The sequence below is a fragment of the Ruditapes philippinarum genome, unplaced genomic scaffold, assembly GCF_026571515.1.
Source record: "Ruditapes philippinarum isolate M1 unplaced genomic scaffold, ASM2657151v2 ctg3568_1_1_1_1, whole genome shotgun sequence".
NCBI lineage: Eukaryota > Metazoa > Mollusca > Bivalvia > Venerida > Veneridae > Ruditapes > Ruditapes philippinarum.
In genome coordinates this window covers 28,525-53,492 of record NW_026860854.1, presented here as the reverse complement: position 1 = coordinate 53,492, position 24,968 = coordinate 28,525, and the positions used below count along the sequence as shown (strand labels likewise).

The 24,968-nt window shown below is 33.1% G+C and overlaps 1 protein-coding gene and 1 long non-coding RNA gene across 2 annotated transcripts; both read left to right on the top strand.

Moving 5' to 3' along the window:
* The first annotated feature begins 291 nt into the window (after positions 1-291).
* Positions 292-13,454, top strand: LOC132713576 (sodium-dependent phosphate transporter 2-like). The gene is made up of 12 exons (XM_060696212.1): positions 292-511; positions 1,749-1,853; positions 2,130-2,270; positions 4,472-4,557; positions 5,494-5,590; positions 6,267-6,386; positions 7,131-7,205; positions 7,985-8,089; positions 9,433-9,545; positions 10,088-10,209; positions 11,861-12,046; positions 13,057-13,454. The coding sequence occupies exons 1-12, from the start codon at positions 319-321 to the stop codon at positions 13,304-13,306; spliced, it is 1,593 nt and encodes a 530-aa protein (XP_060552195.1). The 5' UTR covers positions 292-318; the 3' UTR covers positions 13,307-13,454.
* Positions 13,455-21,552: 8,098 nt separating this feature from the next.
* Positions 21,553-23,947, top strand: LOC132713575 (uncharacterized). The gene is made up of 2 exons (XR_009623466.1): positions 21,553-21,733; positions 22,794-23,947. It is a non-coding gene; the product is annotated as an uncharacterized LOC132713575 (long non-coding RNA).
* Positions 23,948-24,968: the final 1,021 nt, after the last annotated feature.

Below are 24,968 nucleotides of genomic sequence, written 5' to 3'. Positions count from 1 at the left end.
GGTTCAAATTGCCCTCCCGTGCCTGAAATGTTGCATGGACGGGCGCTCTTCTTCCACCAGTTCAGTTGGAAAGTCGCTATTATGACCTGTACTAGGTTGGTGCGACGTACAACTAAATACTGAAGTCATTTCGGAGAGAAGTTTGTCCCTCGCCAAAAGTATGAGCAGCAGAACCCTAGGCGTACCGGCTGATTTTATTTTTCATTATGTCTCATTAATACTAGTAAGAGTCTACAATTGCTCAATTTTGAGCAAATTTGAATATATTTTCCTTCGTTTCCCTACAGATTCTAACTCACGGACGCTACCTGTACGAGGATGGTATTGTACGACGATACGTGGCTCTGGTTGGTCATACTAGGCTTCATCATTGCATTTGTGCTTGCCTTCGGTCTCGGTGCAAACGACGTAGCAAACGCTTTCGGGACATCGGTAGGGGCTAAAGTTCTTACCATAAGACAAGCTTGTATTCTTGGTACCATTTTTGAAATTATGGGCGCTATTCTAGTGGGTAAGATAATCATCCATCACTCGTTTTGTTGTTTTTGTTGTTATTATTTATGTTTTCTTCAATAGGGTTAAAAAATTAATAGTTTAGTACAAATGACGTCACAGGCGGAAATCGTCGAGCGCTCACAATTTTTGATACATAAAAATGCCAATGTATACTCAATGTTAGGATGTGTTTTTTAACATTTATTTTCCGTTTGATACTAGAAAAAAAACTACCATGTAAGACCGAAATACGTAAGCACTTTATACAACCTTTAAATACCTGCAAACATTGGTTAACTTTGTCACATATCTTCTTCGTGTATGACATGGCTACCATATCTCCCTCTTGTGTGACATGGCTATCATATCTACTTCTTGTATGACATGACTATTATATCCTCTTCTTGTATGACATGGCTATCATATCTACCTCTTGTGTGACATGACCATCATATCTACTTCTTGTATGACATGGCTATTATATCCTCTTCTTGTATGACATGGCTATCATATATACATATTGTGTGACATGATTGTATGACATGGCTATCATATCTACCTCTTGTATGACACGGCTATCATATCTACCTCTTGTGTGACATGCCCATCATATCTACCTCTTGTATGACACGACCATCATATCTACCTATTGTATGACACGACCATCATATCTATTTCTTGTATGACATGGCTATCATATCTACCTATTGTATGACATGGCCATCATATCTACTTCTTGTATGACATGGCTATCATATCTACTTTTTGTATGACATGGCTGTCATATCTATTTCTTGTATGACATGGCTTTCATATCTACCTCTTGTATGACATGGCTATCATATCTACTTCTTGTATGACATGGCTATCATATCTACTTCTTGTATGACATGGCTATCGTATCTACTTCTTGTATGGCATGACCATCATATCTACTTCTTGTGTGACATGACCATCATATCTACATCTTGTATGACACGGCTATCATATCTACCTCTTGTATGACATGACCATCATACCATGAATAACTTAATCAATATTGATGTATCTAACTTTTGTATGACATGGTCGTTATATTGACCTCTCATTTGACATATGGTCGGACGGGCATCTAATAACAGGTATCCGGTTAATAGACAACACCAAGAGATTACTATTTGATCATTTTTCACGAGAAATACATGTATTAAGTAAACCAATAAAAGCTCGAAATAAGTAAACCTATACACAGTATGATTGCCGATTTATTTCAGGGGCAAAGGTGTCAAATACGATCCGAAAAGGGATTATTTCCCCTGACATTTATACAAATGGCACCGAGGACGTATTCATGGCGGGAAATGTGGCGGCTCTCACAGGTTAGTAAAAAAGGCTGAAAGTAAAATTTGCTTTCAGAACATAGTACATCGTTTCATGACTTTAATTCTCACTTTCTACATCAACACTGACATTTAACATTATACAATGTTTGATAATTGTTTTCATTAATTCATTTATGTTTTATGTACAGATATATCATGAATAAAATTAATGATTAATGTTTTGTCTAATACCTAAAGTTAAAACACCATTTTTCATTGACAGAAATTGTTGTTCTAAATTCTTGATTCCCCTTTTATTTTTCAATTTTTCAGGCTCGTGCATCTGGTTGATGGTGGCGACATTATTTGGACTTCCGGTGTCCGGAACTCATAGCATTGTTGGAGCGACCCTCGGGTTCTCTATGGTGGTAAATGGTGTCAAGGGAATAGGTTGGATAAAACTTGCTATGATAGGTAAAATAAAATATGGATTTTGAAATAACAGAATGCAAAACTTTTTATCTTATTTAAATGTTAAACAGAAACTAGGGGCATATCTTAATTAGTGGCAACGGCAGCGCGTTTTTTATAAATAAATCATACTGTGAAAATGTTTAGTAGATCCTTCAAAATATTCGTAATGGACCTCTACACACTTTTCGAGCCTCTGAATCTTTTCCGAAAAGCATTTTTGAACTGTTCTTTGGGGTATACTGTATACACTGGTAGAGAGCGCTTCCGATGGCACTACGGGTTTTGAACCGGCGACTGCGAAGGCAACCTCCATTCTCTGCTCTTCTAAATAAGCTTGAAACAAGGCTGAACGGTAAGCAGGTGCATTTGTAATGTAGTGACCAACTACAGCCGTGAGAACATGGTCATGGTAATATGTTCCAGTGGCACTGCCCCTCTCAAGCAAAGCGACATGGGCCACTATTTCATCACTGTAAAAAGTAGAGCGTACATAAGTCTTTCAGCGCTCCTGATACGTCGAGCAACAACACGTCGATCGCTATTTTCACCTACCCACATTTGTTACTGAGTTTATTGTCGGGCTAAAAAAAATAAAGCCAAGTTTCATCCCCTGTGGCACATTCTCTCGGGCGTCTAGGGTCTCGATTAAACCCCACCCAGCTTCTAGTCAGAAGTTAGCAAAAGCGGGATCCAACGGGCGCACAATATCCTTAACTTTAACTTTTCTTTCAAGATGGAAAACATATGACTCACAATGGCCCGATATGTCAATTATCTTCTCCAAGGTATATCTTGCATCTTCATCAATTATGGATTTGACAGTGCTGATCTCTTCTTCAGAGATAGTGGAAATTGGACGGGGATCATTCTTAACGTTAGTTGTACCTTCCTTAAGGTGATTCCGCTTTGTCAGCCATGTTTGTTTTCACAAAGTCTGTCCAAAGTGAAAGTAGGCCAAAATTCATATAACAACAAAGCTCTTATTGTAAAATGATGAACCATTTGAAAGTACACTTCCAGGTTTATATTTTAAGGACAATTATAAACAAAAATAAAAATGATAACAATAAGAATATTTACCTTGAATGTGCTTCATTTCTGAAGACCAAAAACATTCTGTTGCAAAGTTTTATGCACATTTCATGAATGGTAAAATCCTTTTTTAAGTCTGTTTTAGTGCCTACAAAAGCTATTTTTTGCAGCAAATACAAAAATCTTTCAAAACTTAACTCCAAATAAATCCATATCTCATGTCCTTCTAAGCACATGGCCTCCATTATTTTTTGTAAAAAAGTAGTGCAAGAAAACAATCATCATTTATAGCCTTATGAACTACTATTAAAATGAAAACACTATCAAACTTTAAAATCTAACCTTTTTATGTGTAACAGTGAAGTGTGTCTGTTTGTCATGTACACAAGAGATAGGTAATTGATGTTTATTTTCATGGTACTACTTTTTTACACATGTCATTGTGGCCATGTTTTTTCAAGGTCAGATAAACTACTTTCCTAAGGTTTATATTTTTTAAAGTTTTTTGTATTTTCTGCAAAAAATAGCTTTTGTAGGAACTAAAACAGACTTTAAAAAGGATTTTGCCATTCATGAAATGTGCATAAAACTTTGCAACAAAATGTTTTTGGTCTTCAGAAATGTAGCACATTCAAGGTAAATTTTCTTATTGTTATCATTTTTATTTTTGTTTAAAATAGTCTTTAAAACATTGAACTGGAAGTGTACTTGCAAATGGCTCATCATATAACAATGTGAGCTTTGTTGTTATATGAATGTTGGCCTACTTTCACTTTGGACCCACATAGTGAAAACAAACATGGCTGACAAAGCAGAATCACCTTAAACATTAACACCCATCTGACAATTGTACGATATGGAAGGTTTTTTTATCATAAACTAAATCTAGATCCGTTTTATTTCTGGCGCGCATTTACCTAATAACCCACGAATTTTGCAATAATTCCTTCCCTCTCAAATCACAATTAAACTCAGCCACGTTCAAATCACATGCACATGTATATAAATGACCTGCTAAAATTTATTGCACGTGCAAATCGTGCGAAAATAGATTGTTGGTTAGAAAAATCAATAATCTTTCCAACGGTATATTATACATGTAGTTTCACGTGTACTTTTGTAATTCTCCTTTTTACATTATTTATTTATTTGTTACATTTTTATTTCAGCCGCATCATGGTTCATTTCTCCACTATTGTCCGGTATCGTATCAGCATTGCTCTTTAAGTTGCTCGACGTTCTAGTCTTGTCTAAGGTAACTCATTTTCTTTCGTTAATGTTATGTACTAAATTACATATGTTATGTACTTAACTGCATATGTTATGTCCGTAATTACATATGTTATGTCCGTCATTACATATTATGTTATTTCTTTAACTGCATGTGTTATGTCCATAATTGCGTATGTTATGTCCCTAATTACATATGTTATGTCCGTAATTACATATGTTATTTCCTTAATTACATTACCCTTTCTGTGGTTTAGTTACGATTTTCATCATTATCCTTAAAATTACGATTGACAACAATCAAAAAGTGGCGACACGGCGTGGCCGAGTGATTAACACATCGGACAAGTAATCTAAGGATCGCTATCGCTTGGGTTCAAACCCTGTCAGGGGCGAGCCGTTGTTTCCTTGAGCAAGAAACTTTACATAAATTGCTCAGTTCTTGTTGGTTCCCGGAACAGATTTGAGAGTATGGTCATAAGCTATAATCTTCCAACACAATCAAACTAATATAAAGTCTGTATAAACCAAGTAAGCCGCATTGCTTGGTCGTTTCAAAATTGCAGTGTACATATTTTTTAACTGCAACTACAAAATCACCACGAGCGCCACGTGCAGACCATAATCGATCGGCACATCTCAGCCGTGTGGTCACAGTCTGCACTATTCGTTATTCAGTCAATACATATTTTTTAATTTTCCCTGAAAAAATGAATGGTGATGCTCTAAAAGATTAAAAAGATTGGACGAGTCCATTTTAAGATATTTAGCGAGTTAATAGTTCAAATGCAGCATATATTGCAATTTCATGTCCGTATTTCCGCAACAGATCTAAATTATTATATTGTATAGACTTTTATAATATATGAATTTTTATGTTGTATGTCAATGATACGACATTGATATGTGAGACATGAATTTTATTTAAATGGTAACATATAAAATTATGTCTTTTGTTTAGGAGAAACCATTGGAATATGGTCTAAGACTGCTACCGGTGTTTTACGCTTTAACATTGGCTGTTAACTTGTTCTCTGTCTTCTATAAAGGATCTGAACGTAAGTTTGTTAATTTATACGGTGGTATAGATTGTTTTATACGGTAATACAAATTGTTTTATACGGTGGTATAGATTGTTAAATACGGTGATATAAATTGTTTTATACGGTGATATAGATTGTTCTGCACGGTGATATAGATTGTTCTATACGGTGATATATGTTGTTCTGTACGGTGATATATATATTTTTATACGGTTATATAGATTGTTTTATACGGTGATATAGATTGTTCTATACGGTGATATAGATTGTTTTATACGGTGATATAGATTGTTCTATAATTATGGTGATATATATTGTTTTATACTGGTGATATAGATTGTTTTATACGATGACATAGATTGTTTTACACGTTGATATAGCGTGTTCAATGCGGTGATATAGATTGTTTTATACGGTGATGAAGACTGTTTTATACTGTGGTATTATTATTGTGGTATTCAAAATGAAAAACTTACTTTAAAATTATTATAAAAATGACACTGTACCGCATACATAAATATTATACAATGTACTTTTGTTTTTGTTTTTTTAAATCGTTTGTGTAGCCTCATTTATAAACTTCAATCAATCTAAAAAGAACGATTGACTCTGACATATACATGCGATGCCATAAAACTGTTTGTAGTGAGTGCTCTATCTGTTACATTTAATATCACATATTTCACTTCAGTTTTGCACTTTAACAAAATTCCGTTGTATGGGACGTTAATTCTAACGTTTGTACCCCCGATTATCATCGCAATACTGGTCAAGATATTCCTAGTTCCAAGACAGCGAAAGAAAATCCAAGGTAAGTTTTAACTGAGAAAATGTTATTCAAAAATAAACAAACGATTCTATATACTAGCACTTGTTCTATGCTGAAGAAAAAACATAGAGACTAATATCTCAACACCATAAAGTAGACATGTGTTAAAAGAGAAAGATTTAAGTGTGCATACTATTTATTAATGTGTCTTAAGATATTTTATTACGAACTGTAAGGCGGACATTGTTTTAACTCTATCTTTGTATCTAGGCTTAATGAGAGTCCATCCGCCCTTTCAGGCACCGAGAGTACGGACCCAAGAATGAAGCTTGTTCAAAAACAAAAAGTTAATTTAAATAGAGAAAACGGAATCTCTAAAGAAAGCCAAAATTGAAAATTTCACAGACTCGGTTTTATTGAGCCTGTTCATGGACGGTAGTGGTAAATGCGAGCTACCGTACACGCCCTTTGGCACCGACTTAAGCAGAGTATATAAACAACGTTTTATGTGCATCTGGAAGAGAGAAAAAATACCTGGCGAAAGTATTTACTTTCATATAAGGAAAAATGATAATGATTTCAGTTACTCTCATACGAATGGCTAGATACTCGTCATAACAAGATAAATAAGAATACATGTACATGTAGCTACATTATGAAACGATCCGTTTAAGCATACTAGACAAAAATGTGAGGAACAGTGTTTGAGTTATGTCGTAAAATTCTGCAATGAAATAATTAAATGCTTTGTGATGTAATACAATACATGTATAATTCTCTGTTCAGATCGCTGTAAAAAGCTGCTCCAGGAAGAAGGGACATCCGACACAACATCGCCACATATAACAAAACTTGAAGAAGGTAATGTTTTCAACGAATACTTTAAGATGATATCCCTTTATAATACATCCATTAGCAGGCAGGTAAACATTACTAACAATACTGTAAAAACTTGCTTTCTGTTAAATTGTATTGCCTCATTGATAATTAAATGTAATTGACCATTTCTACATGTACACGCCTGTCCTTAACCCAATCAAAACGGAGAATTTAATACACTACATGATAATAAAATGGAGGACAAACGACGCCTACGGGCTGGGCCCTGTCAGCTAGATTAATCTTGTATTAGGATAGTGACAACACTTTTTACCTAGAATGATGTTACCAATAACTTATGCGCAAAATTTTTGAGCATTTGCTTATCCCTTTTTCAAGAATGATTCTTCTGTGAAAATTTATCCAAGATTGAAAAGTGTTGTAACGGTTTTCATCCAAATCGAGCTAAAACAGCACACAAATGTTGTTTTCAGTTTCTTCTGACTATATACCGCATGTCTCTGATTAAGGTGCCCCAGTTGATCATATAAGAAATTCAAATATTATTATTTAGGCTTTTGAACCTCACTTGAGTTTCTTTAAGCATTTTGTAAATCATTCAGTCATGTTGAACAAAAATAACATTCTCTAATAATATTAAACTATAGTTATACGGTAAACATTTATGCTTAGTGAAATCAAAACTTGTGTCTGAACAAAAATAATAATAATACAAATCTATATAAACCGGTACTGCGAGTTTTCATCTGGTTAAAATTTATTTATGGCTTGAAAGTAAAATATTAACATGTTTCTTTTAGCCATTGACCAGGAATTTACGACGCATTTTTTTGATAAAGACAAAAATGACCAAGAGAGCCACAAAGGCGATACACAATTTAAAAACAATCTTTTGAGAATTAGTGGTAAGTATACATAGTAAGCTATACAAGCTTTTAACAGAAATTTACGCTTAATGTATGGTGTATGGTGTTCAATTGTCGTATTCATAACACATTCAACTTTGTCTGCCTTTCACTTGTACGTAATGATAGTGTATCGGTTTAAGGGGGAGAACTCTTGCATAACTGTTCAATAGTACAAAGGGAGACAAATACCAATGAATGCACTAACGCTTTTTGTGAGAAGCTTTGTGAACAGTATTTCACATGCATTAAGGTACAAGAATTTATAGTATATGAATGACATAACTTGTAATCTCATGTATAATATTTTTAAATCAAATATATCTAATAAGCGCTTTCCTTCTTAAATAATAAATATAACCAATGAACATTCAGCATTTGCATCACGTGATGTCACAACATAACTCATTATCGGACCCAATATTATCAGTTTATCTTCGTTTTTATTTCCAGTGTCCAAAAAATCCATATAAAAATCCAAACCAAAATCCATATCACAGCACATATAGCCTCGTTTGAATTTCCAGAGTCCAGAACGTTCATATCATTAATCCATATCGCATCCCATCTCGTTTCCATTATCAAGAGAGGATATGTTGTTAAATGCCATGCAACTTTGAAAAAAGCAAAAATGTTTCAGTGTAAACTTAAAAGTCATGTGATTTATCTATGAAAACAATAAAAGTTTTTTCTTACATTATGTACTTTTTAAAGTTCATGCATCATCGATTGTCTAAGATTTGCACGAATTTATTATCACTATTTCACGCAATGATACAGAAACATTGTATCCTTCATTCAAAAGAATATCTAACTATTTTTACTGCACTTACATGTATAATATCATTTTTCTTCCTATACTATATCGTATATAATTAGTACTTGTTATTTTGGGTGGTTTTAATACAAGATAAGTTATATTTCAGTCAGATTTTCGCTCCATACTGTTTTATTCGACTCGTTTGATATATTGTTTACTATTGTTAGGGAATCTACGCCCAATCTTGGTAACTTATACGTAGCAACCCAGTACTCAATAAAATCTATTCTAATTGTAAGCGGAGAACTTTCACCAGCAAATCTCAGTTAACACGTATTGTGTATTCAATATACACCACAACTTTCTTGCATTTTATTATTTTTTGTATCAATCTAAACGCATTCATTTATTGTCAATTGTGAAACACTAAATTTTGCAACTTAAAAAAAAATGTCTATCAATTTTATTTTACTGAAATGACCCGTATATAAGGAGACAAATGAGGGGGGGCATCAGCTTGCTTTGGCTGGAACTTACAACCTAATGTGCTCTATTTATATATCAATATTGCCATCTTCTTCAGAAAAGGACGAGGATCAGTCAGCATTAGATGAAGAAAAGGAACCATTAAATACCGACAGTGACGGGAATAATGTTGACATTGAGATAGCTCACGAGGCAGACGAACCCGAGAAGGTATCTTCACATGACAAAAAAGTCAAAATAATTATCAAAATTATTTTTTATATTTTAAAAAGGTCATGAGTGACACCTCTTGGAGTAGCTGTGCCGGAGACATGCAGGACCAATATTTTTACTGAATTTTACTTCCTGTTGGTTACGTTATGGCGTGTAGGAATTCTTAATTTTAACATTTAAACGAAATATTATAAAAGTTTTGGTTCAAATACTTTATATACATGTTCATTAATGTAGTATTATGATAAAAGTTGTGACTATATCAAAGTGTGTTTCAGGCTTATATATTGATATATAATAAACATTTGATACGTTTTCAAAACAAAATGTTAATACGATTTAACCTGTGTAAAAGACCACCTCTGAATTAAGACCATGTTGTAAATAAAGACCACTCTTAAAAATCTTTCATTGATTACATATAACAGAGAGACCTCCATATAAAGACCACCTGTCTTTAAAGGTCATGTTTGATATCTCCTTTTTCACAGGTTTAACTGTATTTATTAACTGTATTCATATTTAATTAAACTTTTCAGTCCGAGAGAAGCGCTGCACGTGACAAAGTTCAAGACAAACCGGAGACAGCTGGTTTATTTTCTTTCCTACAAATACTTACTGCGGTGTTTGGATCTTTTGCTCACGGAGGAAATGATGTAAGGTGGGTTAACCTTGAGTCTTTCCTGGTAATGTTCCGATATGTCTTCTCAACCAGTATAAGACCAGACGATCATGTCCATTGTTGCTTGATCTTTTTCAATGTCAGTAAAGTTGAGGATAACTCCTTTAAGGTCAGCAAATTATATGCATGTACGTACATTTACAGTAACGCCATTTATTCTTTACTGGACTATTCAGTACAGTCATGCAGAAGTCACAGCAAAGAAGACCAGTTCCTCAAGTCTAACTTTTTTGTATATAAAGAAAATACATTTCAAAAAGAAAAACAGCTATAGACCTTTTTACAACACGGTTCGTTGCTATGAAAAATCGACCGGAAGTAACATTTTCTCACTCATGCGCAATCTGCGTAGAGCAAAAGATCACCGCCCTTCTTAGAAATGTAATGGAAGTTCATAGACAATTCCGACTTAATTGAAGGTAAAAAGGAAAATGAATATATATTGAATAGCTTTTAACAAAAATGCAAAAGACGCTTTTATAGCTAATGTCCAAGATGGCCGTCAAAAAGAATACGGAAAAGATGTTTTTCTTTTTAAAGAATTCTATTTTCGATCACGTCTGACTTGACAATCATTGTGATAATTGTGATAAAAATATGGAAATATATTTATTAGCAAGACAAGGGGTCTACTTAATTGTTTTTGAAATAGGTTATAATAAAATCTGAAGAGATCATTTATATAACATGAAATCGAAGTTAATTATCATTGTGAGAATGTCAAAACATGTGATAATATATGTACGTGCTCACGTTCACGTACATGTTTGTGGTTGTTCAGTTTACATGTATCTGATTTTATCCTTTATCCAAATTGACTGTAATGCCGACCAGAAAATTAAAGCATCTTATAAAGAAGTTTAAGTATGACTTTTTACAAAGTTTTGAGAAGTTAAGAACATTTCCCAGATGTGTTGCGAAGTAACATGCATTTTATACAGTTTATCGTAAAACATTTTTCAAAATTTATAGGTAAATGTATGCCATTTACAAAATTAACCCAGAGGATTGATAACATAGGTAATGAGAGAGGACTATAAGCGAGATGTAGCAAAACCTCAATTCTCTGCTCCTATAAATAAGCTTGAACCAAGGCCGGCGAGCAGGTGAATTATCATGGAATAATTTGATCCTGCGTACCCCGGACCTTGGGTTCTTTGAAGTGAGAACATTCGCTCTTCTCCAACTAAGCCATGTTTACAATCAGTAAACAAAACCACATGTATTTAAATGACCTGCTAAAATTTTATTGCACGTGCAAATCGTGTTGGTTAGAAAAATCAATAATCTTTCCTACGGTATATTACACATGTATTTTCACGTGCATATCATGGTCAAATTGAATTGTTTGCCAATAATTAAAATATGCCCCTCGTAATGTGACTTAAATTGAATCCTGTCATTTTAGTTCAATATTATTTTTAGCTAATTTCACGATTTAAGCAAAAGATATTGTAAGGTCTTTAGAAAATTCGTTCACAAAAATCTTAATATAGAATTATGATTAATGTCTAAAAATAGAAATGACAAAAGTTGGTACAGAATTAAGGAAGCTGTATTTTGGTGTAATACAATTAATGATGCTAAATTGTGTGTTGTGTTGATCTTTTTTATGTTGTTCTTTTAACAGTAACGCTATCGGACCTCTGGTAGCACTGTGGGTTACGGCAACAACCGGAAGTTCCGCACAAAAGGTACCAGTGCCGATATGGGTCCTTGTGTACGGTGGTATCGGGATATCTGTCGGGTTGTGGGTTTTGGGACGGCGTGTTATGAAAACGATGGGGGAAGATCTCAGCAGAATTACACCATCAAGGTAAATTATCTCATTGATGAAGAAGTTGACAGTCATGTAAACACGTATGAGTGAGACAAAAAAAAGTGTTGAAGCACCACGTTAAATTCCGTATTTATTCCGGTATTTAACCGGACAAGGCGTGGTAAAATCCCGCAAAAATGCACTCTAACATGTCTCACGTCGATTTTTGTACGAAAATGAATGAAAAATGTCAGAATCGGCGAAAAAAGCCATGTTTTCTTCTGTGTGATCATGATAAATGCAAGCGTCTAGAGGTACTGCTCCAACACTGTAGTGAAGTAGAACTTTTGCGTATAGACTATACTATTCTAATGTTGATCTTCTGATATCTAGAGAACATCTACATGGAGTTGTTGCACGATACGAAATACATGTATATTATGTTTTTTGAATGTACATTAGAATAAACGTATTCAGTACTGAAAACCTGCATAAGATTAGTACGTCAAAGTAGCGTGTGTTTTTGTCCGCAGCTTACTTCAGTTCTTACTATTATTTTAGTAGACACTTGTTTTGAACAAATAACACTTTTATAGCCCTAGCACATCGTTGATTTATAAAATGGTATTTCTTTCATATGGTTTGATTACCAAGTGGATTGATAAACCGTGGGCACATTTTCCATAAGTATTTCAAATATTGATAAAGGAAACAATAGCAATGTATCATTTGTGTATTCTTATAACATATTTCTTGAGACAAAAATGTTCTTACAGTTCAAACTGATTAAATATGAACATTTATGATGATGATATTTTGTTCTAGAACGCTTGATTTATATGTTATATTGGATCATGTACTTAACAATTGCCAACATCATCCATTTATAATTCTTATTTAATATAATTTATAACAGACATTCCATTATAGACCAAATCACTTTAATACCAAACATAGATTTAATAAATGCCATGGTATGCAACAGTTAGATTAAGATAAGATTTGTCTTATTTTAGTCGACATTCACACACATATTAATGCCACAACATCTTTTCTTTTCTCTTCAGCGGTTTTTGTATTGAAGTTGGAAGTGCATTGACCGTCATCGTAGCGTCAAATATCGGGATCCCGATCAGCACGACGCATTGTAAAGTCGGTTCAGTCGTCATGGTGGGAAGAGTAAGGTCACGTGAGTCTGTTGATTGGAAACTCTTTAGGAACATCATTTTAGCGTGGTGCGTTACACTTCCGGTTTCCGGCGGATTAAGTGCGCTCGCGATGCTTGGTTACAGAGCAATTTTAAACGCTGTTAGATGAAAGGAAATGAGGAAAGTTCAATCATCCTAGTGGAATTCTACTCACAATCAAGTTGATATTTTATGACAGCTGTTTTATTACAAAAGAATAGCTTGGTAAAAAATTAATATGGTTATGAAAGTTTGTAGCGAATGTTATCTTTGGTTGTAAGAGTGCAAAGATATTTTTATACAAAGTTATTGCCAATATTTCCCCTGGTATTATCACGTGATACCTTTTTCAATGTCATGATTATGCGGATAATTATGTCGTATCGACATTAAGTCACCTTAGTGCAATAATGGGTTAACTTCTTATATAATTTAATAGGAGTTAACCAATTACTGCACTAAGGTATTAATTTAATTTACCAAAATACCACGTGTAAATTTATTCATTTCTTTTAATATAAATGTGTAATATTAGAATTATGCAATGTTTGTGGTCATGTACACCAAAAGGATTAGAATACAGGCCAGGCTCAATTATCATACCCTCGATATTGAAAAGACAGTGCCCCATGTACAATTTATAATGTATATTTTATGTATATTTTTAAATCTATTTTTATGTCTATGTCTGTTTATGTCTATTTCTATGTCTAATTAAATACATATACTCCTATATACGTTATTTTCACACAAAAAAAGCCAGTAAAACACATTTTTAAAGATATATGAGAAAGATGGACTAATCCACTTTGTGATATTTAGCGGCGTGGTAAAGGTTTAAAAAATCAAAGCTACATAATGTAAGGTTATGTAATACACACTTTATGAATCATATACAATGTTCATTGTTCTTTTACTTACTATGTGATTTCTTTACTATAATTTTAAATATCATAATTATCATATATCAAATTAACTATGTTAGTGTTTTTTGTTTTTTACCTATTATACATGTATTCAGGAATTTCAAAAATTATTTGTAATAAACTTTAAAAATAAAGAACTTACATTGATTTTCTTTGATGTGTATTTTTCCAGTTTAAGGAGTAAAATATAAATACAACAAATTGAGACGTATGAATTGTACATAACACGTATTTGTTGTACATAAGACGTATTGATTGATTTTAAGACGTATTGATTGTACATAAGACGTATTGGTTGTACTAAAGACGTATTGATTGTACATAAGGCGTACTGGTTGTACTTTAGACGGATTGGTTGTACTTAAGACGTATTGATTGTACACATGACGTATTGATTGTACTTAAGACGTATTGATTGTACATAAGGCGTATTGATTGTACTTAAGACGTATTGATATTACTTAAGACGTATTGATTGTACTTAAGACGTATTGATTGTACATAAGACATATTGATTGTACTTAAGACGTATTGATTGTACTTAAGACGTATTGATTGTACTTAAAACGTATTGATTGTACTTAAGACGTATTGATTGTAACGAAAGACGTATTGATTGTACACAAGACGTATTGATTTACTTAAGACGTATTGATTGTACTTAAGACGTATTGATTGTACTTATGACGTATTGATTGTACTTAAGACGTATTGATTGTACTTAAGACGTATTGATTGTACATATGACGTATTTATTGTACTTAAGACGTATTGATTGTACTTAAGACGTATTGATTGTACACAAGACGTATTGATTGTACACAAGACGTATTGATTTTACTTAAGACGTATTGATTGTACTTAAGACGTATTGATTGTACTTATGACGTATTGATTGTACTTAAGACGTATTGATTGTACTTAAGACGTATTGATTGTACATATGACGTATTGATTGTACTTAAGACGTATTGATTGTACTTAAGACGTATTGATTGTACTTAAAACGTATTGGTTGTACCTAAAACGTATTGATTGTACTTAAGACGTATTGATTGTACACATGACGTATTGATTGTACTTAAGACGTATTGATTGTACACAAGACGTATTGATTTTACTTAAGACGTATTGATTGTACTTAAGACGTATTGATTGTACTTAAGACGTATTGATTGTACACAAGACGTATTGATTGTACTTAAGACGTATTGACTGTACACATGACGTATTGATTGTACTTAAGACGTATTAATTGTACACAAGACGTATTGATTGTACTTAAGACGTATTGATTGTACTTAAGACGTATTGATTGTACACATGACGTATAAACAAACAAACAATCAAACAAACAAACTACAAATGTTCGGAGACACAATTATCCGTCCAACATTTGATCTGACTACGATATTCATTTTCATTCGTTCGATATTTAGATATATGTCCTCAAATGTCATTGCAGAAACGTTCTTATCACATCTTATAATACTGCACGTTTGTAACGCCTATTTTCATTGGCCAGTCGTGGCACATAAACGTTTTCATATATCACCCGATTCATAAGGCGAGGGTTGTGTTGTAAATAACCGTTTATATATGGTCATATAACCTGTACAGAAACTTTATAAAGAATTCATTATACTGTAAATTCCTGTGTATGAGAAAAAAGATGAAATTATTTCATACATTGATTGCAATTGTATATATAGATTATATGAACGTTACGATTATCCAATGAAAAGCGACGTAACAAACTTGCAGTATTATAATGGTCAATCTTATTTAAACAAAGAAAGTAATACAGCAAATTGTCAATTTTAAATATTACTTTAGACAGGTTATATGACCGTTGTATACAGTTATTTGCTATATAGAGGATTGGGTTATATCAGGTACTGCGTTATATAACCTGTCACAGGTTTTTATAACTAATATTGCCATGGAGAATGATGTTACTGTCATATATATATATATATATATATATATATATATATATATATATATATATATATATATATATATATATATATGGAAGACTTGATATATGGTAACTGAGTGAACCTGACACCTAAAATGTCTCATTTCCAACCTGTAACTTACTAGGATAACTAACACACAGCACATATATATCCAAAACATGTTTTCTATCCAATTCTTCTGCACTTATTGCTCTGTAACTCTGTGTCAAACATCATCATCTATTCATATAGTATGACCAACACGATTTACCTTCTCTTTCTTTCTTCTTGTGTTTCAACTACTGTATCATCCGAAATAACTTATGTCTCGTCATTTCTCGTCATTTCTCGTAGATAAATTCGTGATCATAGCAATCAATGGAATGCTTTTTCTGTAACGATGAGCAGTCTAATCACACGGTCTTATACTTGTGGTATCTTTTAATTTATGGGAAACTTTTTAGTCCCTTGCAGACTATTCTCCCCCCTTTCCCTCAAGTTCCGGCGTCTTGTCGTCTGCGCCGGTATTGGTTGTGTTCAATTATCAAACGATTTACTGTCTATAGTAATCAAAAATCGTGATTCTAAGTTTGTCATTTTTAACACATTTCGGAACGATTGCTTTACTTTTGTGAAAAGAAGTGCCACCTTTAATCACTGTCAAATCACAGCCTTTGTGTTTTATTTTTAATAAAGTTTGCCATCGTCTTCTCCATAAAATGTTCACCTCTACAGTTCAGAATTCATTGACCACTTATCAACATTCTAAGAAAAAAAACTATAAAGATTCACCGACCACCAAAAAAGAAATTTAAATTGACTATCTCAAAATCTGTCGAAAATGGACTACAGATTTAACCGGAAATCTGTCTACACAGTCCGCCACTATTTGCAGAATTTTTATTAACCGTCTATCAAGTGCATTAAGATGGGGTTTAATCAACACTGGTGCTATGGGGTCGGATTCTAAAGTTTTCTCCATCAAAGCACTGAGTCTCTCCGGGCCTATATAAAGTTTCAGGTATTTTAACAATGTCGATTTACGAATCACACAACATTGTTTTAAAAGGTGCTAAGATAAACATGGCGTCATAGGTTTGTCGGCCGAATCTGCAAATAAAAAAATCACATGACATTAAGATTTCAAAATGGTTGAAACAGAATTTCTTACGAGGGCTTTAAGTGTCCGGTGGTTTGGGCTTTCAGTGCCCGGTGTTATGGCTTTCAGTCCCGGCGGTTTGGGACTGAAAGATGATTTTGGCCATCTTCGGGTGTTACAAACTTGAAAGCAACACCAGGGGTCAAAACCACCTCACCTCTTGGAGCTTAAAAGAAGCATAATACTCCAGTAATTCAAACACATTCAATCGTCTTATACAATCAAGCGGGGGCAATGCTTTGCCTCAAACATTAAAACCACAAGGGTACTGATAAATAAATAATAATATTATGGTGATAACACTGAAAAACATGGAATATAAATTCAACGCGGGACATGCAAGCCATGCTTGGTTTCTGAATACAACAATTTGAAGATTAATATTGCTCCATCAAAACTTAATATTAATGTTTAGATTATTTCAGACTTCTGTAGAACTCAGCTCAGCTTTATTGTAAAAGTTTTACTTACCTCGGCCGTTATCATACATTATAGGGAACGTATAATTTCCATATTCTTTAAAAGTTGCAAAAACTATGGCGATCTTTATTTCCTAAAACAAAAGAGAATTAATGCATGAGTACATGACTGACATTATCATAATGTTATAATATATATATATATATCTGTCCGTGTATAATAGGGAGTATCTCTGTGTTTTGAAACATTTGATTTTCAAACCTCCGTGCGTTATATTTCCATTAATGGCGCTGAAATATGTAACGTGAGAAATCTCTCGCACAAGCAGCTTACTTAGTATAGTTTATACAAATTTGTTTTAGGTCGATTGTGTTAGAAGCTATAAGCTTATTGAAACACTCGAATTTGTTCTCTGGAACCAACCAGTACTTATCAATGAAAGTAAAGTTTCTTGCTCAAGGAAACAACTGCTTGGCCCTGACTGAGTCTGAAACCACACAACCAGCGACCTTTAGACTATACTAGTCCGATGCTTTAACCACTTGGCCACACTAAGATTTAAACCCTTAACCTGCATAATGTGTGTAATGGACTCGTCAAACGTTTCAGTTCTTTCATGCCCATTATCATATTTGGATATCAAGATGAACATTTGAAGTTGGGGCCAAGGTTACAAAGAAATATTCTAATCTCAAACTCAGATCTCAGGTATTTGATTGGTCAGAAACAGGCATAAAATGTGAATTGACCTATGAAAATCCCGAGATTTGAGCTTGATCTCAAAAAGGTTTTGTAACCTTGTGGTCTGGTCACACTGTATGGATGTGCCGGCTGACCTGGCTCTAGGTGAGGAAGGCTTGACACTTTCAGTTTGAACAGGTTATGGGTTAATAAAGCTTGTACATCGCGACATGAACGTTAAAATGCAAATGTGGCATCAAACAAACAGAAGTCATTGATACATCAGGACCCAATACATTAATTTCCTGTTTATATACCTACTTCAAGTTCAACATGGTTTATATATTAATGGTACCAATTCACATCTCGATTAATCGATGATATAACTATGAAGAGCCAGTTAATTCTGAGTATTGGCTATATACAATATTAATTAATTCATACAGCTGTTGATATGGTAGCTTAACATTACAAGCTTGGAACTCCTCAATTCTTATATATCATTTATAGTGGCATTGTAATAAGGTAAAATATAGTTTTTGAATAGTTCAATGAATCTAAATTTAATCGTGTATTAACGCATCATGTATTAAATATATGCATATTTCATTTTGCTTGATTTATAAGCAAACAATATGGCAATTAAGTAATTGTAAAATAATATGAATTAGATATAAGAGGATTTCGCTCATTTAATTAAGCTTTTTTTTACTCTTTTTTTCTCATTTTTTCTTCATTTTTTCATTATTTTGTTTGCATTGTTGAATAAGCGCCAGTTTTAATAAATTTCAATTATTCAACTGTTGGAAAATTGTAAACAAGTTTTCCTAGATTTATCTCCTTTACTATACAAAAAAAAACAGCCAACCGCTTCATATAAGCTACTATGGAAGTGTGATGAAGAACAAATTACACTCACCATTCAGATCATTAACCAAATTCTCATGAAAACATTTGTGCCGCGTCACGACAAAACCAACATAATGGGTTTGCCACCAGCATGGATCCAGACCAGCCTGCGCATCCGCGCAGTCTGATCAGGATCCATGCTGCTCGCTATCAGTTTCTCTACTTGTAATAGAGTTGGTAAGCGAACAGCATGGATCCTGATCAGACTGCGCGGATGCGCAGGCTGGTCTGGATCCATGCTGGTCGCAAACGCATTACGTTGGTTTTGTCGTGACGCGGCTCAAATGATTGTATATTTTTATAATACCTGTTAGAAAATCAAAGGTATGAGCGTCGACCATATCCAGTAAAAGTTTGCCGTTATTGAACGGTGATTCGTGTCGGATACTGTCACACAGATCGTCATTCTCCTCCCAATATGCTTTATGAAATTTACTACAAAGGAAAAAATGCCATACTTTAATAACTAATCAAAAACAAAAATAATGAAATTTTGTGCCAGAGATTGAATGTCAGCATTGTATTTCCCGATCTTCGATTTGAAAATACAAAAATTAATGAAAGGCACATTATGCCTCAGAAATCTATAATTTTTTTATTCTTTAGAAATGTTAAACATGGGGTTTAAAATGTTCAAATAATGGTTTTGCGTATGTTACATGCTTATCACATGAAGTGTGAAATTATTTGTCATTAAAGTAGCAAAATGTAAACAAAGTTGTATCTTCTTTACAACATAATAAAGTACTATAACTGCCCTTACCAGCAAAAGACAATAAATGCAAAAACTGGGGATGAGTAACATTTTGTCACTAAAACAGTGCACGAAAATAAAATAAACTTTTGAGAAATAAAAATAAAAGCAATTCTGTGAGACACATGGACCTTTAAGAACCACACATTTCAAAAGGAATCACTTTAATGAAGAAAATGTGAAATTTATCAGAATTATAAACAAAATCTGGGTAATTCTGGATCATCCCTTGTATATATTTTTGACAAAAAATTCTAGGAAATGTAAAAGAGCTTTGCCCATACAAAAGGAAAAGAAATATATAAAACCTGTATGACCGTCTCCACGGTTGATACCAAGATCTTCTTTTTGCAATATTTCTGGAGGGGAGATAACTCTGTACAGAACCTTCAATCATATCCGGATGTCCACAAAACGCATGCGCACTATCACAGTAATAATCACATTCACCAAAGAAGCACAAATTTCCGGCTGTAAATTAAAGAAAATGGTTTCCTAGTTAAGCCGAGGATGCCAACGGATTTAATTTCATGAAAACGTGTTATATATTTTATGTCACGTAAAAGATTTACGAATGTAAATATTGCAAATTTAATACTGAATTTTTACACAATATTAATAGTTAACTTTGACATGCAACATAAAACATATTAAAAAGTTGCAGATATTACCTGGGGATTTAAACAGGGTATCCGCGATTGATTTCGGTAGAATTGGCTCTAGGTCGGCCGTGATATTGAACCATCTACCGATGGTTGGGGGTACTCGATAAAACCCCAAAATTCTGAAACATAGTTCAAATGAATTTATTACTTTTGAATAGCATATACTAATTGCTGGAATAAATAAATGTTTTGACAAATACAATTTAATGTCTTTTAGGAATTAAATTTTATATAGAAAGTAATCTTTTTGTCTGATACAGTACTGTTAAGAGTCCATTTGTAGAAGATATGTATGCATATTGAAGTAAGTCTTGGATAGCAATTATCAAAATCAACTGATTTACAATAAACTTAATTGAACGAGAACTTATTTACAGTACCCTGACGTCATTTTATAATTTGACGTAAATTATGACGTCAGAAGAGCTTTTAAATTTGTATTGAATAATTTACTAGTATTCAAGGTAGATAAAGTCCGAATCTATACTCCTTTACCATGAATGGACTCATATCACATTAGAAATAAGACTCTCGAATTAAAAGTGAAATGGTCTGTAATGGAAGGTATGGAATACTATGAACAATTATTTTGAAAGTACTTAGTATCAGACATAACATCAAAGCACGAAAAAAAAAATTGAAGTTGTTGGCAAGTGTGAGATACATGATCCGATATAAAATATATATAGCCTGAAATAAAATGTTCTAGAGCAATACAGTATATGTATCATATATAAATGTTCATTCTAACTCACTTACAACAATATCCACATTTTTTTCAAACAACTTTTTTTACAAATGCGCAGTGTTATAATATTAGTTATAAAGATCGTTGACAGGTTATATGGCCCTATATAAACGGCTATTTGTAAATATAACCCGAGCCGCTAGGCTGGTAATGCTATCGGACCTCTGGTAGCACTGTGGGTTACGGCAACAACCGGAAGTTCCGCACAAAAGGTACCAGTACCGATATGGGTCCTTGTGTACGGTGGTATCGGAATTTCTGTCGGGTTGTGGGTTTTGGGACGACGTGTTATGAAAACGATGGGGGAAGATCTTAGCAGAATTACACCATCAAGGTAAATTATCTCATTGATGAAGAAGTTGACAGTCATGTAAACACGTATGAGTGAGACAAAAAAAAGTGTTGAAGCACCACGTTAAATTCCGTATTTATTCCGGTATTTAACCGGACAAGGCGTGGTAAAATCCCGCAAAAATGCACTCTAACATGTCTCACGTCGATTTTTGTACGAAAATGAATGAAAAATGTCAGAATCGGCGAAAAAAGCCATGTTTTCTTCTGTGTGATCATGATTACTGCAAGCGTCTAGAGGTACTGCTCCAACACTGTAGTGAATTAAATCCTTTAAGTATAGACAAAACTATTCTAATGTGTTTTTATATCTAGAGAACCTCCACGTGCAGCTGTTGCACGGGTACACATACAAAAAAACATGTATATTATGTTATTTGAATGTACATTAGAATAAACGTATGACATACTTAAAACCTGCATAAAATTAGCACGTCAAAGTAGCACGTGTTTTTCTCTTTACTATTATTTTAGTAGACCTTGTTTTGAACAAATATCAATGTTATAGCTCTAGCACATCGTGGTATTTATATAATGGTATTTCTTTCATATGGTTTGATCACCAAGTGGATTGATCAATAGTGGGCACATTTTCCATTATATGTCTTTCAAATATTGATAGAGGAAACAATAGCAATGTATCATTTGCATATTCTTGTAACATATTTCTTGGAAAAAAATTTTTGGTACATCTCCAAGTGATTAAGAATGAACATTTATATGATGATGATATTTTGTTATAGAACGCTTGATTATTTGCTCTACAAAGATATGTTATAATGGATCATGTATTTCACAATTGCCCACATCATCCTAATATAATCTATAGTGACTCGTTGTTATGTCTGATATTAAAAACTACGGACGTTCTTATTTGATATATATATCAGACCTTCCATTATAGACCAAGTCACTTTAATATACCAAACATAGATTTAATAAATGCCATGGTATGCAACAGTTACAAACAAGATTTTTTCTTATTTTGGTCGACATTCACACACATATTAATGCTGCTGCAACATCTTTTCTTTTCTCTTCAGTGGTTTTTGTATTGAAGTTGGAAGTGCATTGACCGTCATCGTAGCGTCAAATATCGGGATCCCGATCAGCACGACGCATTGTAAAGTCGGTTCAGTCGTCATGGTGGGAAGAGTAAGGTCACGTGAGTCTGTTGATTGGAAACTCTTTAGGAACATCATTTTAGCGTGGTGCGTTACACTTCCGGTTTCCGGCGGATTAAGTGCGCTCGCGATGCTGGGTTACAGAGCAATTTTAAACGCTGTTAGATGAAAGGAAATGAGGAAAGTTCAATCATCCTGGTGGAATTCTACTCACAATCAAGTTAATATTTTATGTCAGCAGTTTTATTACAAAAGAAAAGCCTGATAAAACATTAAAAATGGTTATGAAAGTTTGTAGCTGGCATTAAGTTAGAATGTTATCTTTGGTTGTAAAAGTGCAAGGATATTTTTATACAAAGTTATTGCCAATATATTCCCTGGTATTATCACATAATACCCTTTTCAATGTCATGATTATGCGGAAAATTATGTCGTATCGACATTATTAATTTAATTTACCAAAATACCACGTGTAAATTTATTCATTTCTTTTAATATAAATGTGTAATATTAGAATTATGTAATGTTTGTGGTCATGTACAACAAAGGGATTCGAATACAGAACAGGCTCAATTATCATACACTCGATATTGAAAAGACAGTGTCCAATATACAATTCATAATGTATATTTTCATGTATACATGTATTTTTTAATCTATTCTTTCATGTCTATGTCTTTGTATGTCTATTTTTATGTCTAATTAAATACATATACTCCTATATACGTTATTTTCACACAAAAAAGCCAGTAAAACACATTTTTAAAGATATATGAGAAAGATGGACTAATCCATTTTGAGATATTTAGCGGGGTGGTAAAGGTTTAAAAAAATCTAACTTACATAATGTAAGGTTATGTTATACACACTTTATGAATCATATACATATACATATACAATGTACATTGCTCTTTTACTTACTATGTTCTTTCTTTACTATAATTTTAAAATATTATAATTATCATATATCAAATTAACTATTTTAGTGTTTTTGTTTTTTACCTATTATACATGTATTCAGGAATTTCAAAAATTATTTGTAATAAACTTTAAAAATAAAGAACTTACATTGATTTTCTTTGATGTGTATTTTTCCAGTTTAAGGAGTAAAATATAAATACAACAAATTAAGACGTATTGATTGTACATAACACGTATTGGTTGTACTTAAGACGTATTGATTGATTTTAAGACGTATTGATTGTACATAAGACGTATTGGTTGTACTAAAGACGTATTGATTGTACATAAGGCGTACTGGTTGTACTTTAGACGGATTGGTTGTACTTAAGACGTATTGATTGTACACATGACGTATTGATTGTACTTAAGACGTATTGATTGTACTTAAGACGTATTGATTGTACACATGACGTATTGATTGTACTTAAGACGTATTGATTGTACTTAAGACGTATTGATTGTACATAAGGCGTATTGATTGTACTTAAGACGTATTGATATTACTTAAGACGTATTGATTGTACTTAAGACGTATTGATTGTACATAAGACATATTGATTGTACTTAAGACGTATTGATTGTACTTAAGACGTATTGATTGTACTTAAAACGTATTGATTGTACTTAAGACGTATTGATTGTACGAAAGACGTATTGATTGTACACAAGACGTATTGATTTTACTTAAGACGTATTGATTGTACTTAAGACGTATTGATTGTACTTATGACGTATTGATTGTACTTAAGACGTATTGATTGTACTTAAGACGTATTGATTGTACATATGACGTATTTATTGTACTTAAGACGTATTGATTGTACTTAAGACGTATTGATTGTACACAAGACGTATTGATTGTACACAAGACGTATTGATTTTACTTAAGACGTATTGATTGTACTTAAGACGTATTGATTGTACTTATGACGTATTGATTGTACTTAAGACGTATTGATTGTACTTAAGACGTATTGATTGTACATATGACGTATTGATTGTACTTAAGACGTATTGATTGTACTTATGACGTATTGATTGTACTTAAAACGTATTGTTGTACTTAAAACGTATTGATTGTACTTAAGACGTATTGATTGTACACATGACGTATTGATTGTACTTAAGACG